The following is an 18,075-nucleotide window of genomic DNA, read 5'->3' on the forward strand; positions in this document are numbered from 1 at the left end:
GGGGAAGAACAGAACTCAGAAGGAAGGGAGACCCTTCTATTTCTGGTTTTGACCGTGCAGTGGCTGCTGGCAGTTGTAAAGCAGCAAGAGTGGGGTGATGCTGGAGCAGAAGTCAGGCTGGTCTGGACTCTGGAAACCTGCACGAAGGCAGCACCTTTTTGGCACTGCCAGTCGTTGCGGTGTTTTGGATGGTGCAGCAGCAGGGGAAGGCTCATAGGCTCCTGTATCTTTTGTGTGGAACAGGCATGCGTTTGGGGGAGGGGGCGCTAGAAGGGGAACTGTGTTATGCCTAATAACAGCCCCTCAAAGATGTTTATGCTCAAATCCCGGAGAACTCTGGTTATACTATGTGACCTGGAAAAAAGGATTTTGTAAATGTAATTAAGGTTACAGACCTTAAAAAAGGCAGGTTATCCTGATTGCATTGGGTTGGCCAAAAAGTTCGTTCGGGTTTTTCATACCATCTTATGGACAAATTCAAACGAACTTTTGGGCCAACCCAATATTGTTTTATTGGAAAATTTATCTATGTATTAGATAAGACAATTAAGATAAGACAATTTCCACTATAAGGAAATTGTCTGTATTTTGTTTTACAATTACTGGGTGGGCAAGTTCTTATTCAGTAGTTGTATCCATAAAATCCTTTAATTATTCAGTCCTACATTAGAATTAAAAAAAAGCAGGTTATCCTGGATTTTTCTGGATGAGCCCAGTAGTGTGGAAAATTAACCCCAGATTAAATGCTGCTTTTGTCCCACCTAAAAAAGCTTAAAAGCAAGACTCAGAAGGATCAAACTTATTTTGAATAACTGTGTTCCTGAACAAAGCTCAAGAATATTTATAGGAATACAAAAATATCCAGCAACCAAGGTAAAAGTCACAGTGTTTGGTGATCAATCAAAAATTACCAGTCATGTGACGAAACAAGAAAACACAAACCATAACGAGGGAAAAGAAAATCAATCAGCTGAAACTGAACCAGCACTGACACAGACAATAGAATTAGTAAACAAACACATAAACACTGTCATTATAACTGATTCCATATTCTCAAGAAGCTAGAAGAAGACTTGCAAATGTTAAGTAGAGACATGGAATATATATAAAAAAAAACAAAAACCCAAACTGAACCTCTAGATATGAAAACCACAATGGCTTAGATTTTAAAAAAACCAAAAAAACCAAAAAAAACACAGGATGGGATTAACAGCAGAGTAGGCATTTAAGAAAAAATTAGTAAACTTGAAGATGTAGCAAAAGAAATTATCCCAATGAAACACAGAGAGAAAAAAAGACTGAAATAAAATAGAGCATGTAACCTATGGAATGACTTCAAGTGGCCTGGAAGTGTCCAACGCAGAAGGCAGATGGGGAAACAAAAATATTTTTTAAAATGACTGAAAACTCTCCAAATTTAGAGAAAGCTATGAACTCACAGACTTAAAAAGCTCAATGGACACTAAGCACAAAAAACACAAAGAAGCTAGAAAGGCACATCAATCATAATTACATTGCTTGCTACCAGTAAGAAAGAGAAAAATCTTAAAAGAAGCCAGAAAAAAAGGGCACATTATATACAAAGGAACAAAAATAAAGATGACAATAGCTTCCTCATCAGAAATATTGCAAGACTCAACTTACTAGAATCAGAAATGAAAGCACAGACATTAAAATCAATTTCACAGAAATAAAAAGGACCATAAGAGGAATACAATGAATAATTGTATGGCAACAAATTGGATAACCTGTATAAAATGAACAAATTCCTAGAACTGCACTAGCTATCAAAGCTGACTCATGAAGAAATAGAAAATCTGAAAAGAACTCTAGTTAGTAAGGAAATTAAATCAGTAATCAAAAATCTCAACAAATGGAAAGCCCAGAAGTAGATGGCTTCACTGGTAAATTCTACCAAACATTTAAAGAATGTCCTAATCCTTCTCTAACTCTTCTAAAAAATTGAAGGGAGGAAACACTTCTAACTCATTCTATGAGGCCAGTGTGACCCTGATACAAAAGCCAGACAAACACACTGTAAGAAAACTACAAATCAATATCCCAGATGGCTATTGACGCAAAAATCTTCAACAAAATACTAGCAAATTGAATTCAGCAGCATCTTAAAAGAATTATTTTTTATGGCCAAGTGGGATTTACTCCTGGAGTGCAAGTATGGTTCAACAAATGAAAACCAATTAATGTAACACCCCACATTAATAGAATAAAGGAGGGAGTTCCCTGGTGGTCTAATGGTTAGGATTTGGAGCTCTCATTGCTGTGGCCCAGGTTCAATCCCTGGTGGGAGAACCGAGATCTCACAAGCTGCGCAACGTGGCCAAAAAAAAAAAAAAAAAAAGAATGAAGGAAAAAAACCCATGTGATAATCTCAGTTGCAGCAAAAGCATATGACAAAATTCAGCTCAATTTCATGATAAAAACATTCGACAAACTAGGAATAGAAGGGAACGTCCTCAATAGGATAAAACCATATATGAAAAATCCACAGCTGACATCATATTCAATAGTGAAAGACCAAACTTGTCCCTTAAGATCAGGAAAAAGACAAAATACCTACTTTCACTAACTCTATTCAACATAGTACTGGAAATTCTAGCCAGAGCAATTAGGCAAGAAAAAGAAATAAAAGGCAAATTGGAAAGGAAAAAGTAAAATTATCTCTGTTTGCAGATGCCATGATCTTGTACATAGAAAATAAAGACTCCACAAAACCCTGTTAAACTAATAAAAGAATTCAGCAAAATTGCAAGACACAATGAAAATCAACACACAAAATTCTGTTGCATTTCTATACACTAGCAATGAACAATCCAAAAAAGAAATGAAAACAATTCCATTTATAATAGTATTAAAAAGAATAAAAAGGAATAAATTTAACAGAGGCAAAAACTTGTACACTGAAAACTAAAATGACATTGCTGAAAGGAATGAAAGAAGACAAAATTGGAAAGATATTCTGTGTTTATTAATTGGAAGGCATAATTAAGGTGTCAATTCCAAAGCAATCTAGAGATTCAACACAATCTTATTACTGGCATTTTTTTGCAGATATAGAAAAACCCATCCTAAAATTTATATGGAATCTCAAGGGCAATAGCCAAAACAATTGTGAGAAAGAAGAACAAAGCTATAGGACTCAGACTTCCTGATTTCAAAATGAACTACAAAGCTACAGTAATCAAACAGTGTGACACTGACATAAGGACAAACATATATCAATGGTACAGAATAGAGAGTCCAGAAATAAACCGTCACGTATATGGTCAATTGATTTTTGACAAGAATGCTAAGACCATTCAGTGAGAGAAAGAACAGTCTTTTCTACAAATAGTGCTGGGAAAACTGGATATCCACATGTAGACGAATGAAGTTGGACCTTTACCTTGTACTATACATAAAAATTGATGCAAAACAGATCAAAGACCTAAACTTAATGGCTAAAACTACAAAACTCCTAGAAGAAAACATAGCGGACAATCTTCATGACACTTATTTTGGCATTTATTCCTTGGTTATGACACCAAGAGCTTAGGCAAAAAAAGAAAAAACAGATAAATAAGACTTTATCAAAATTTAAAACTTTTGTGTATCAAAGGACACTGTCAAGAGAAGGAAAAGACAAGGCATGGAATGGGAGAATATATTTGCAAATCATATATTTAATGAAGGATTAACATCCAGAATAAAAGCTCCTCCAACTCAACAACGAAAACCAAACAATCCAGTTCAAAATGGGCAAAGGATTTGAACAGACAGTTCTGCAAAGAAGATATGCAACATTAAAAGATGTTCAGGGCTTCCCTGGTGGCGCAGTGGTTGAGAATCTGCCTGCTAATGCAGGGGACACGGGTTCGAGCCCTGGTCTGGGAAGATCCCACATGCCGCGGAGCAACTAGGCCTGTGAGCCACAACTACTGAGCCTGCGCGTCTGGAGCCTGTGCTCCGCAACAAGAGAGGCCACGATAGTGAGAGGCCCGCGCACCGCGATGAAGAGTGGCCCCCGCTTGCCGCAACTAGAGAAAGCCCTCGCACAGAAACGAAGACCCAACACAGCCAAAAATAAATAAATAAATAAATAAAATTAAAAAAAAAAAAAGAATGATAGAGAAACTTAACTTAAAAAACAAACAAACAAAAAAGATGTTCAACAGGGCTTCCCTGGCGGCACAGTGGTTAAGAATCCGCCTGTTAATGCAGGGGACACAGGTTTGAGCCCTGGTCTGGGAAGATCCCACATGCCACGGAGCAACTAAGCCCCTGCACCACAACTTCTGAAGCCCGAGCGCCTAGAGCCCGTGCTCTGCAACAAGAGAAGCCACCGCAATGAGAAGCCTGCGCACCGCGTGCAGCAACATAGACTCAACACAGCCATAAATAAATTAATTAATTAAAAAAAAAAGATTCTCAACATCATTAGTCATTAAAGAAATGCAAATCAAAACTACAGTGAGATACCACTTCGTATCAACTATGATGATTATTATTTTTTTAAAAAGGAAAATTGCAAGTGTTAGTGAAGATGTGGAGAAATTGGAACCCTTGGGCATTGCCAGTGGGGATGTAAAATGGTGCAGCTGCAGGGGAAAACAGTTTGGCTCTTCCTCAAAAAATTAAGCAAAGAATTACCATAAGATCCAACAATTTTAATCCTAGGTATATATGCGAAAGAATTGAAAACAGAGATTCAATCAGATATTTGTACATCCATGCTCATAGCATCATTATTTACAATAGCCAAAAGATGGAAACAACCCAAATATCTATCAACAGATACATGGATAAACAAAATGTAGTATATACAATCAAGGGAATATTATTAGCCATGAAAAGGAATGAAGTTCTGTCACATGCTACAACTTGAATGAACCTTGAAAACATAATGCTAAGTAAAATAAGCCAGACAGAAACAGACAAAAATTGTATTATTTCACGTGGTTGAGGTATCTAGAATAGGCAAGTTCACAAAGACATAAAGTAGAACAGAAGTTTCCAGGGGCTGGGAGTAGAGGAAAATGGGGAGTGATTGTTCAGTGAGTCCAGAACTTCTGTTGAGATTATGAAACAGTTCTGGAAATGGATAGATATGGTTGCACAACACTGAGGAGTGTACTTAATGCCACTGAACTGTATACTTCAAAATGGTTAAAATAGTAAATTTTACATTACATATATTTTACCACAATAAAATAAAGTAAAAAAAATTTTTATCTGGATGATGATATTTGGGACGATCTTTTCAACCTCATTCCTCATATTTTTATCACTTAAACTCTTTGTAATATATATAATAAGAACAACATAAAGTGGTTTTATAAACACTGGGGGGACTTCCTTGGTGGCACAGTGGTTAAGAATCCACCTGCCAATGCAGGGGACACGGGTTGGAGCTCTGGTCTGGGAAGATCCCACATGCCGCGGAGCAACTAAGTCCGTGTGCCACAACTGCTGAGCCCGTGTGCCTAGAGCCTGTGCTCCGCAACAAGAGAAGCCACTGCAGTGAGAAGCCTGCGCACCACAACGAAGAGTAGCCCCCGCTCGCCACAACTAGAGAAAGCCCGCGTGCAGCAATGAAGACCCAACGCAGCCAAAAATAAATTAAGAACAACAACAACAACAACAACAAAAAACTCTAAAAAAAAAAAATTATTAAGATTCAAGGGACTTCCCTGGTGGTCCAGTGGGTAAGACTCCACACTCCCAGTGTAGGGGGCCTGGGTTCGATCCCCGGTCAGGGAACTAGATCCTGCATGCATGTTGCAACTAAGAAGTCTGCACACTGCAACTAAAGATTCTGCATGCCGCAGCTAAGACCTGGTACAGTCAAAACAAACAAATAAATAAATATTTTTAAAAATTATTAAGATTCAAGATGGTGACCCCAGAGCATTCAACCAAGCGTGGGCATCCGGGGGTGGGGCACCTGCCCAGCAGTCACCCTGGTGTTGAGTTACAGGCTCTGGATGTGCTTCCTTCAGCTTCAACCGCGTGACTACCCAGTGAGGGGTGGGTGGCTATGAACCGCAAATGCTAAGGACCGCCTGCACGTAATCTCTCTCTCTCTCTCTTCCTGGGGTAACAGATCTTCTCTGAGACAATCGGGTCAGTGTCTATGGCTTACAAAACACAGAGCGATGGAGAGGGAAGGAGGGCGGCGGACAGAGGGAGAGAGAGAGAGACTCCCGATTCTGTGCCCTGTGATGGGATCCGACCTTTCTTCTGATTCGAGGCAGGAACCCCATCCCCACCCAGTTACCCTCCCACAAAGGCACTGGGAACGGAGGGAGGGTGACGGTACCAGGCGCACTGCAGAGAAGACGTGCACACACCCACCCCTCGGCTAGCTGCACACAGCACACAGATGGCAGGGCGTGTGGCTCAGCCCGCCTTCACTGCGGTTCTCAGCAGCTTGCTCCTTACATGCTCTTGGAAGGTGATGGAGGGAGGTATGCTCTCCCTGGGCTCAGGAACACGCAGCCCCCCTGGACACTTACGGCTTGCAGTCTCCAGCCGGACCAGGCAGTTGAGGAAGTCACTGAAGCCCAGTTGGAGCTCCTGGTCTGCGTACCTGAGGACGACCAGCTGCAGGAGGGGAGTGCTGAGCTGGAAGCCTGCGGGGAGAGGGGTGGAGGCATGGCCGCCCTGGGTGAGCCCCACAGGGTGCAACTTCGGGAGCACCAGTCAGCCCAGGGCTGGACCAAGGAAGGGAGCTAGTGTCCCCCCGGCGCCCTTGGCTCCGATGCCGTATGACAGTGTGCCTCTGTCGGGGGCACACTGGTGAACCCACAGCTGTACCTTCTGAGTTCGCCAAGTTCAGGGTCTTGGCTTTGACCTCACATCCCCCATAGGGTCTTGCTGACTTTTCAGGAAGCCTTGCTCGGGAGAACTTGATGCTGGACAGTGTTTAAGCCCAAGCCCGGTGCCACCCTCTGGTTCTAGGGCTCCACTTCCAGCTCCTGCTGGCCCTGGGGGGATTCCAGCCAGGACACCGCAGTAAGTGTCTGTTTCTCGTGGGCATTTTAACCCAGAGGTGCTGGGGGCTCTGGAGACCCAGTTATGCCGCTGCCCTCAGTGAAAGACCCCATGCTAGGCTCGCTCACACACGCCCACGATGGAGCGAGAACCTGGGCCTGGATGCTTTGCTTCCCTTCTCTTTGCTTATTCGACCTCTTTGCTCATTGGTCGAATGAGGGGTTTAGAGAAGGTAACGTTCCTTATAGATTCAACACTTAAGGCTTTGATTTCTAACCAGCGTTGCCCTCTTTCATTTCAGCCTGCGCGCTCCCTTTCCAGGAGATGTTCAAAGTATTGCTTAGAAGCCTGCCCAGGGTCTTCCTGTGCCCTCTTTCCCGATTCCAGACCGAGAGGGGGCCAGTCCAGAGGCAGGACATGGTTTCTGGAGCCTGCACTGTGGAGCTGGCTGGGGGCAACACCCAGAATCCTGGCGTCTGCTCCGGATGGGGCAGGAAGAGGGCAGGGTGAGGGTGGATTCCCTCCCCTCCCCAAGCCGGGAAGAAAAAGACGTGGCCACACCTCCCTTTCCGAAGGGCTCCCTTTTCCCCCTGCTCCGTCCTTCTGCCCTAGAAACCAGGTCCCCAGACCCTAAGAAGATCCGGCCCTTCTCCTCTGTGGCACTCTCCACATTTATAATTAATTTTGTTTCTTTGCCATCACACAGGACCCAAGCTGGTCCTGATTTTGTCCCATTATCAGACCATGAAGCTGACAGTGTTTCCCGATGTTTATTCTACCTGGAAGGGAACCAGATTCCAGGCTTTGGCCGGGCCCAGGGGTATGTCTTTGAAGCTTGCTGTGTGAGAAATGCCTTGTGGCCTGGTAGGGTGTAGGCAGGCTGCAGTGACCGTCCTATGCAAAGGACAGCTGAGTCCCAGAGACTCAGACTGCCCCGGCAGGGGCTGCCAGAGGGTTAGGAATGCCACCTGGAGTCCATCGCTCATGCAGGAAATGGGTATAAACGACAACGGAATCATTGGTTTGGATTCAGTCTGCTGGTGACAAAGCCAGAGACGGGGCCTCCGTGGCAGAGGGGTACACGAACTCTGTGTGCCCCAAACCTGACCCCAAACCATGGGATGGACATGCCCTGCCTCTCTGTGTTAACCGCCATCTGAAAGCAGAAATTAAAGGCTTGGGAGCTTGCCACCAGAGTCGCATATAACTCTGCTTGGCCAGAAAATTGGCCAGAGGCTGAGGCCTCCAGGGGTCAGGCTGAGTTCAGCCTCAGTGGATACACTTTAAAGGTCCCTGATGAGGGTGAGCAAGTCCTGAATTTGAGGCTGGGCCCCGCCCTTAAGAAGCATCGATTGTGGTCAAAGTCCAGCCCCCTCCCTGGGCCGCGAGAGGTGAGTGGCTACCACAGACGGCGCCCGGCACGCAGACAGCTTTCGCCCGGCGGCCCAGGCTTCCCTTTCCCTGTGGCTTTCAGGGCAGTCCGCAGCTCGCAGGAGGACATGGTGCCAGATGTGTCAGCGTCAAACTGAAGGAAAAGGCTCTGGAGGGGGAGAGCAGGGGCACTGAGAATGCGAGCACGCAGAAGCCCCTGGTGAGGCTCCTTTGATGGCAGTCACGGGGTCCATGCAGGGGAGAGACTCCTCACCGGGCGGAAGGGGCAATGGTAGGCTGAGGGTCTCCAAAAGTGTGGGTGCCTTTGTTTTCCTTTCATATTGGGTGGAAGCCCTGCGGTACTCCCATAAGTATGGGAAGTAACTATGGGAATTCCATCTTGATTTCCTCCCTTCCACCTTTTCAAACACAAATCCTCTGGTCGGCAGCACCTGGACCTTTAAAATCCCCTTCTGGGACTTCCCTGGTGGTCCAGTGACTAAGACTCCGTGCTCCCAACGCAGGGGGGCCCAGGTTCCATCTCTGGTCAGGGAACTAGATCCCGCATGTATGCCTCAACTGAGACATGGCTCGGCCAAAATAAATAAATAAATAAATAAATAAATAAATAAATAAGTAAGTAAGTAAGTAAGTAAGTAAATAAATAAATAAATAAATATTTAAAAATCAAATCAAATCAAATCCCCTTCTGCTCTAGGCTTGTACAGTCCCCTAGCAGCCACGCACTGGCTGGGTTACATACTGCCCACTTCTTCAGCTTGTCCCAGAACACTCTGAATTCACCAAACGCTAGCTTCCCATTGCCACTGGTCTGTGCAAGTGAATTAAGGAGGAAAGGAAGACGTGAGCATCATCTCACCCCAAGGCTCCTGGGGCTGCAGGGGAGGAGGGCAATGGGCTGGCATGGGTGACATGTGTGACACAGACTCAGGGCTCTGAGGGAGGGGGTTTAATTATTAAGCCATGAATCTCTGAAGAGGGGGCATGGCAGGGGTGAGGGGGGGATGGCAAAAGAAAGGTTGAAAACACACATATGAAAAACTCTTCATTGCCCTGGACAGCACCCCAAAGTGGCAAAAAGATCCCCAAGTCCCTTCACAAACATTCCCCCCACTGGCCAGTCTGTGCCTCTTTTTTTTTTTTTTTTAAGTTTTGGCTGCACTGGGTCTTCATTGTTGTGCGCGGGCTTTCTCTAGTTGCGGAGAGCGGGGTCTACTCTTCGTCGCGGTGCGTGGGCTTCTCATTGCAGAGGCTTCCCTTATTGTGGAACATAGGCTCTAGGTGTACGGGCTTCAGTAGTTGCGGTTTGTGGGCTCAGTAGTTGTGACGCACGGGCTCAATAGTTGTGGCTCGCGAGCTCTAGAGCGCAGGCTCAGTAGTTGTGGTGCATGGGCTTAGTTGCTCTGCGGCATGTGGGATCTTCCCGGACCAGAGCTCGAACCTGTGTCCCCTGCATTGGCAGGCGGATTCTTAATCACTGCGCCACCAGGGAAGTCCCCTGTGCCTCTTGATTTTGTTCCAATTCTAGCACCAGTGTCTCCCAGGCTTTGGTTATTCTCTGTGAAGAAGACTCTCCACGTTCTAGGGAAGTCTGCATTAGAGAAAAACACTTAACATCTATTTCTGCCCGCATATTTGGAAGGATACATCCATTAGAGAATGATGTTTTTACACGAAGTCAGGCTTAGCTTCTTGAATTTGATGTCCTTTTCCGAAATCACACAGGAAAGCAGAATTCAGTTGACCCCTGATAAGTTAAACCTATTTCCATCTGCTGAAAGTCCAATAGGGTGGTTAGATCCAGATTGGTGAGGGTGGTGATGTGATCATTCTTAAGATGCTGGTGAGAGTAGAACATGGCCTTTGGGGAGGAAAATTTGAAAAATATAAAAAAAGCTTTAAAAATAGGGATATCCTTCCACTCTTTATCTGAGTTTCAAGAGTCCCAAGCAAAGAATTATAAGTTAAGATTTTTATCATCAGGTTACTTGTAATGGCAAAAACTTAGAAATGATACAAATGACCAATGGAAGGGTATGGACAACAGTTAGGTTATGTCCATATGATGGATTATTATACAATCCTTAAGAATCATGCTTTGATTCTTAAGATCATTTCTGGGGAAATGCTCATAAAAGTTAAGTTTAGGAGACAGGGTTTAAAATTATTGGAGAAATTTGAACACTCACATACTGCTAGTGAAAAGGTACAGAAATCACTTTAGAAAATAGGCAGCTTCTTAAGAAGCAAATATAGAGTTACTATTTAACCCAGCAATTGTCTTAGCTATATACCCCAGAGAAATGAAAACACATGACCACATAAAAGCTTGTACCCGAATGTTCATAGCAGCATTATTCATAATAACGAAAAAGTGGTAACAACCCAAGTGTCCATCAATGGATGAATGGATAAACCCTACCTGGTATATTCAGACAATGGAATATTATCCAGCCATAAAAAGAAGTGAAGGAGTCCTGACACGTTACAACATGGATGGACCTAGAAGATGTCATGCTAAGTGAAAGAAGCCAGCCAAAGAGGACCACATTTTATATGATTCCTTTTATAAGAAAAGTCTGGAACAGGCAAATCTATGGAGACAGAAAACGGATGAGTGCTTGCCAGGGGCTGGGGGTTCGGGGGAGGGTAGTAAATGCTACTGGCACGTGGTTTCTTTTTGGAGTGATGAAATGCTCTGAATCAAATGAAAATTGATTGTGGTGATGGTTGCACAACTCTATGAACATACTAACATCCACTGAGTTGTATATGTTATTTTAAAAAATTTTTTATTTCTTATACAATTTTAAAGGTTATTTTCCATTTGCAGTTATTACAGAATGTTGGCTATATTCTCTGTTGTACAATACATCTTTGTAGCCTGTCTTACACCCTATAGTTTGTACCTCTTATTTCCCCCACCCCTGCTTCCCTCTCCTCTCTGATAACCGCTAGTTTGTTCTCTATAGCTGTGAGTCTGCTTCTTTTTGGTTATATATTCACTAGTTGTTTGTATTTCTTAGATTCCACAGTATTTGTCTTTCTCTGTCTGATTTATTTCACTTAGCAGAGTTGTATACTTCAAATGGGTAAATTGTACAGTATGAGAATTAACTCTCAAAGCTGTTAATTCAAAAAATAATATTGCATCTATAGTGTAATACCTATTATGTGTGTACCTATATATACAGAGAGAGACACATACCCACAGACTACACATTTGGTACAGAAACACATACACAAAGACACACACATATATGTTAAAGTGGTTATCTATGGGTAGTGAGATTAGCCGTGATGTTTGCCTTTGTCATTAGGCTTTTCTGCATTTTTCAGAATCTTTTACCATAAACTTGCATCATTAGTGTAATCAAGAAATGAGCGGGCTTCCCTGGTGGCGCAGTGGATAAGAATCCGCCTGCCAGTGCAGGGGACACGGGTTCGATCCCTGGCCGGGGAAGATCCCACATGCCGCAGAGCAACTAAGCCCATGAGCCACAACTACTGAGCCTGCGCTCTAGAGCCCATGAGCCACAACTACTGAGCCTGCGTGCCACAACTACTGAGCCCGCGAGCCACAACTACTGAGCCCACGTGCCACAGCTACTGAAGCCTGCGTGCCTAGAGTCCGTGCTCCGCAACAAGAGAAGCCACTGCAATGAGAAGCCTGCGCACCGCAACGAAGAGTAGCCCCTGCTCGCCACAACTAGAGAAAACCTGTGCACAGCAACGAAGATCCAATGCAGCCAAAAATAAATAAATTAAATAAATAAATTTTTTAGAAAAGAAAGAAACGAGCAATGAAAGCTATTTTTAAAGTCTACCAAAATCAGCCCTGAAAAGCCGGTCTGCAGCTCTGAGGAACAGGGGATCCGGGGAGCTGGAGGAGACCCAGGCGGCAGGCCGTCTGTCACACGTCCCTCGTCCCCTCCATGGGAGCCCTGGGGTCCCCGGGGTGCAGATAGGGGTAGTGGGTGTGAGCATGTACTCTTTTGCAGCACAGCATTTAAACCATATTCGAGCTCCTCCGCGGTTACCTCTGTGTCCTGTTGAAGTGGAGACAACTGCTTTTTATGGCCTTCAGCACCTTCTCTCTTAGAGTTTCTTCCAGTTCTGGGCGTGATTGGGCTCAAGTGATTGGCCTCAGGACCCTGCTGGAGGCCCTGTGCCCTACTTCTCAGGGACCTGCGGGCCCCCAAAAAAGCGTGGGAAAACTTCCCCAATCCCCGAGCTGAAGCTCCCCAGGTGATTCTGATGCTGGCGGAGGTTTGGGGCTCAGTCTCCAAGCAACTGCACAGCAGAAGCACCTGGAGAGCTTTAAAAAAACCCCACACAGAGTTGGGGGGCTCACCCCAGGGCCCTCTTCAATCAGAAGACTTGGGAGTATGGCTCATGGGTTATTTTCAAAACCTCTAGGGGTGAATTTCAGAATCACCGGTCTAAGGTGGGCTACTAAGTCCCACTGAATCTCTGCATCCTCAGCCCTAAGAAGTTTGTTGGAAACACAGAGTCTCAAGCCCCACCCAGACCTCCTGACCAGGAAACCTGCACTTCCAGGAGGACCTGGTGATTTTTATGTCCAAGACAGTTTGAGGAGCCCTCATGTCGGGCTCCTTTGTCCAGGACTTTGAACCAGCAGCGGGAAACACAGCTGCCTGTGGGGTGACTTTCACCTCTGCCTGCCCAGGCTCCACCCCTGAGCGCCTGAGGCCTGGGGAGTGGGCGCTGGGACGTGCAGCCCTAGTGAAGATTCACGGATGCAACCTCAGCCCCGCAGGAGCAGAGGAGGTCAGAGAGGCAGAACCCTGAGCCCGGTCATCCGGCTTGTCTGAAGAACAGCAGGGCCAGGACCAAGCGCCTGAGCTCTAGAGGCTCCTTTGGGTTGTTACTAAAGGTTGAACGAATCTGCAACATTCCCTCCTTCCCTTCCAAACCCGGGTCTCTGTTTCTGGCAACTTCTGTGGTCTCCCACCTGCCTCCTCACTCTGGCAGCTCCCCCAGGCCAGTCCTACAGAGGCACCCGAGCTGGGAATTTCTCCCTCCTTCCCACTCTTCTCCAGCCCAGACTGTGGTCCCCAGGTCTCCCTGACCTGCCTGTTTATTCCAGTGCCCGAAAGCCCACCATTAGGGATTCATCCCCCAGGTGTAGGTGACACCCCTCTTCCACAGCTCAGAGCCTGGTCAGAGGAAAGATGCTCACATAGTCATTAGCTCCTTGCCCTGAATTGGTTTATCAGGCTTATTTTATTTCCGGCTTCCAACGGAGAAGCTTCCAGGGAACACAGATGGGGCAGCTCCCAGGACGATGGAAGCCCTGACAGGGGCAGGGAAAACCCAGGTCCCCCAGGAGCGGTCAGGGCCCCTCAGCAATAAAGCCGGGCATCTGAGGACGGAAATGGAGGGTGCGAAGGGCTGCAGGCGGGGCACAGACGGTCTCTCCTTCCCAGTGCCCAGCCTGGCCGCGCCTCTGGTGCTAATGGACAAAATGCCCGTGCGCGTCTGCAGTCTAACGGTGGCCTCCCTGAATATCGCCGCCTCTGGCCAGAGCGGACAGAAGGCTTCCTTTACTCATCTGAGCTCTTGGGGTGCTACTGCTCTATCCACAGCGCAGACTGGGATGGGAGATGATGCGGAGGTGGCAGTCTTTAGGGCCTCTTGTGTGCACTGGTCTCACTTTGCGACCAGCTCCATCAAGCCTCAGGCACCAAACCTCGGGCACCAAGCCTCTGGGAAGTGTAACAACAACCTTCTTGCATCCCCAGGGGGAAGCCGGGCCCCTCAGCACTGCAGGGGATCCAGGGCAGCCTACATCACCAGCGACTTGTTCAAACAGGGCCCAGAGCTGCCGTTCCTCCTCTGTCTCCTGGCCAGGCGGAGCCGGCTTTGGTGGCTGAAAATTAACCAGAGGAACTTGCACTGAACCCGCGAAAAGGAAACTTGAAATGGCAGGAAAGAAGAGCTCCAGGCTGAAGGTGGTGTCGCCCCGTGGGAGAAGCTGGGACCTCCCAGCCACATGATGCCGTGCGCTCTGTAGTTGAGCTCTGAACTGGCTGCTGTCTGTGGCATTACAGTCTCCATTCCTCGTGAAGCTTTTTAGGAGTGTCTGGAAGGACTTTGTTAGTGGGACTCTTAAGCCTCCTTGCCTAAAGGTGGCCTGACCCCTGACTGCGTTAGGGTCCTTGCAGCTCCTCTATCTCAACACTCATTAGATATCTCAACACTCAACACTCATGGACTAATTAGATATCTCAACTCTCAACACTCAACGCTCATGGACTAATTACTTGCTTAATCATCTGACTTTGAGGGCAGGAGACTGTTGCTAGCACAGAACCCAGGAACTGGAGCGTGGAAAGCTCAGTCAATGTCTTGGGTGTTTCGTCTTCTTCTGTCTTGGGCCCCATTAACAAGCCCCCACTTGGTGCCTGCTACACCTCAGCGCCTCTTAGAAACTTTACAGCCCCGGGACAAGTAGAAAATCAGCCCCCCGTCACTCCCACATGCAATGCAGGGAAGAAGTAATGTGTTCCCCCGAGAATCTAGAAAAAGAGATCTTTTTGAAAAGAATGTACCTGCCTCTCTTATTTTCTTTCTATCATTTGTTTTTCTTAAATTGGGTACATGTTTAAGATATTTCGCTTCCTCTGGGAACAGCAGCTGCTTCTCAGGGAAAAGAGTAAGTCGGTAGCATAAAGGAAGATCATCCCAAACAGAGCTTTCTAGCAAGCACCTACCTCACTACCATGCCGGGTTCTGTTGGGCCAGGGGAGTTTGGAAGGCACAAGTCATTCTCCAGGAGGTTAGAACCAAGGTGCTTACTTACCTGATCGCAGATAGCCATTCCTTGAACTCCAGAGTTTTAAATGACGCTATGGTTAGAGGGACGAGTTCAAGGATGTCACTGGGTCCCACCCTCCAAGGCAACTGAGAAGGCTCACCTCAGGAAGGTCGATGTCTACAGTTCCGTCCATGTCCCTGTGGGGACAGAAAGCACCCGACTCAGTGTGGGTTAACTTCCTCCTTAGAACCTGCAGCGCTGAAGGGCCCAGACGTATGGAAGGTTCTGTCCCACTGGAGCCCTCCTTTCTCAGCGACATTCCATCTCACCAGGCTGCAGATCTGTATGTGGCTCTCCCTCCGCCGTCACCACTCAGACTCTGCCCAGCATGAAAATGAGAAGGAGGCGGCTTAGCCATCACCCAAAGAGAACTTGCAAAGCCTGGACCTCCAGAAGTGAAAGAAGCTAAACCAGCAGTCATTCCCTATTTCCTGGATGCACTCTGACCAGGGATGTTTATGAAGTGTTACACATTCAATAGAATAGCAGAACCTCTGAGGTCCCATAAGCAGAGAGGATTTGTGACACGCTCCCCATAAACTCTGTCTCATTGGAGACAGTCATTCAACCTACTGAGGGTTAACTATTCGTGAGGGAATTTTAAAAGATTATAGAGCAAGTTGAGTTGGACCAAAAAGACTGGCCCTGGGGCAGCATCATTTGCCCCTGCCCCTCCTGCAGAAGTAACCCTTGTTCCCACTGGAGGTAGGGGAGTCGTGGGTTGTATGCTTATTTTTGGGCAAAGAGGAAAGATAACTGGGAAGATGTTTATTTTGCTGTTCACATCCTTAGGGGAACCTGTAGTGTTTGGAAAGCAGTGACACTGGAGCAGGCTTCAGCTTCTGTTGATACTGAAAACATTCGGAAGAATCTACTCTTTTTAAATTCAAACCTGAAGCACTCCCAAATAAAAACTGCTGGAGGGACTTCCCTGGTGGTGCAGTGGTTAAGAATCCGCCTTCCAATGCAGGGGATGCGGGTTCGATCCCTGGCCAGGGAGCTGAGATCCCACATGACACTAAGATCCCACATGCCGCGGGGCAACTAAGCCCGTGCGCCACAACTAGAGAAGCCCGCGTGCCGCAACGAAGAGCCCGCACGCTGCAATGAAAGATCCCGCGTGCCGCAACTAAGACCTGATGCAGCCAAATAAATAAATATTAAAACAAACAAAAAACAAAAAACTGCTGGAAGCTCAAAGGGAACAGAAACAGGCAAACACGGGGATGGCACCGGGCAGCCTCCCTCTCCTCCTCTCCCCCTGGGCCACCACAGAGCTGTCAGAGCTCTTTTATTGTTCAGAACCCTCTCATGAGAACTAAACCAGTGGAAAGAGCTTCGTGTGGCTCTTCTGTTATTGACTACGGAGCTGATTTTTAGGATCATTATCAGAGCAGGTCGAGTATCTCGTTCAGGGCAAGGGGGAGTACGGAGTTGGCTTTGCCACCTAGAAACCACCAATGCCGAGGACTCGGACCTCACCCCACTGATGGGACTGAGAACAAGAAGTGCAGGATTGGAACAGCCTGACTTTCTCTCTCTTCCACCCACAAGAGTCACGAATCTGCCTCGATCCGAATGGGGTGCTTTTGCGTGAACAGATGCTGGGACGTTCATCCTCAGGTTGTGCTAGTACACGGGAGAAGACTGGAGAGCAGCTCTCCAGCACAGTTTTTAAAAATTAGAGACTTTATTGCTTCAATTGAGCTGATGAGAAAGAAACATGACTCTTGCATTGGTTTGGGAAACCCAACCAGACTTTCTAATTGGGAGTGCAGTTGACCCTTGAACAACCTAGGTTTGAACTGCTTGGGTCAAAAGAGGCAGATTTTTTGCAATAAATATAGTACGATGTTTACAATCCCTGGTTGGTTGAACCCACAGGTACAGAACGCGCGTGTGCCGAGCGCTGACTGCAGGACTTGAGTGTGGGAGGGTTTTGGTATCCATGGCGGGTCCTGGAACAAATCCCCTGCAGATAACGAGGATGACTGTATTCTCAGCACACACTATCCCACTAGACAACAGATAAAGCCAGAGCAGACCACGGAGTCACAGCTGTCTCTACCTTGTTATCTCAGGTTGATCCTTTGTTGGGGATTGATCTGACTTAAATACAGAATTCCTAGATCTTGCCATTCTCTTGTGATCCCTCGAAATGGAGTCTTGTATCTTGAACCCCTTTTTTCCTCTGCCACAGAACAAAAAATTGCTAACAGGCAGTAATGGGAAATTTTTTCCATAGAAGTACCTGATACAAAACAATTTTGCTAAGACACCGAAAAGGAGAGGTGGCAGAATGTCAGGGATAGAGAATGGCAGTCATACTGGTGTGGTGTAAGCCCAAGGCAGTTAGCTTTCTTGATTGTAATGTAAGTGCCTGACATTAAGCTTTTTAAAAAATAATTAATTAATTAATTTTTTGGCTGCATTGGGTCTTCGTTGCTGCACGTGGGCTTTCTCTAGTTGCGGCGAGTGGGGGCTACTCTTTGCTGCGGTGCGTGGGCTTCTCATTGCAGTGGCTTCTCTTGTTGCAGAGCACGGGCTCTAGGCACGCGGGCTTCAATAGTTGTGGCATGTGGGCCCAGTAGTTGTGGCTCACGGGCTCTAGAGCACAGGCTCAGTAGTTGTGGCGCATGGGCTTAGTTGCTCCGTGGCATGTGGGATCTTCCCAGACCAGGGCTCGAACCCATGTCCCCTGCATTGGCAGGCGGATTCTTAACCACTGCGCCACTGGGGAAGCCCCTGACATTAAGCTTTCGATTGCCGGGGCAGCTGCTTCAAAGACATCCATCTGGAATAAACACATTGCCAGCTTCACAGCTGGACAAAGAGCCAGCGCCCCACTCTGG

At 46.5% G+C, this 18,075-nt stretch overlaps 1 protein-coding gene across 1 annotated transcript in view; it reads right to left on the bottom strand.

Moving 5' to 3' along the window:
* Positions 1-6,396: 6,396 nt before the first annotated feature.
* Positions 6,397-18,075, bottom strand: part of CAPN9 (calpain 9) — a 44,403-nt gene continuing 32,724 nt past the window's right edge. Inside the window, 7 exon segments of the mRNA XM_036828087.1 lie at positions 6,397-6,635; positions 8,458-8,530; positions 9,125-9,206; positions 10,042-10,093; positions 12,374-12,431; positions 14,195-14,275; positions 15,324-15,360. Coding sequence (XP_036683982.1) covers positions 6,397-6,635; positions 8,458-8,530; positions 9,125-9,206; positions 10,042-10,093; positions 12,374-12,431; positions 14,195-14,275; positions 15,324-15,360 — 622 coding nt within the window.

This window comes from Balaenoptera musculus, chromosome 16, assembly GCF_009873245.2.
Source record: "Balaenoptera musculus isolate JJ_BM4_2016_0621 chromosome 16, mBalMus1.pri.v3, whole genome shotgun sequence".
NCBI lineage: Eukaryota > Metazoa > Chordata > Mammalia > Artiodactyla > Balaenopteridae > Balaenoptera > Balaenoptera musculus.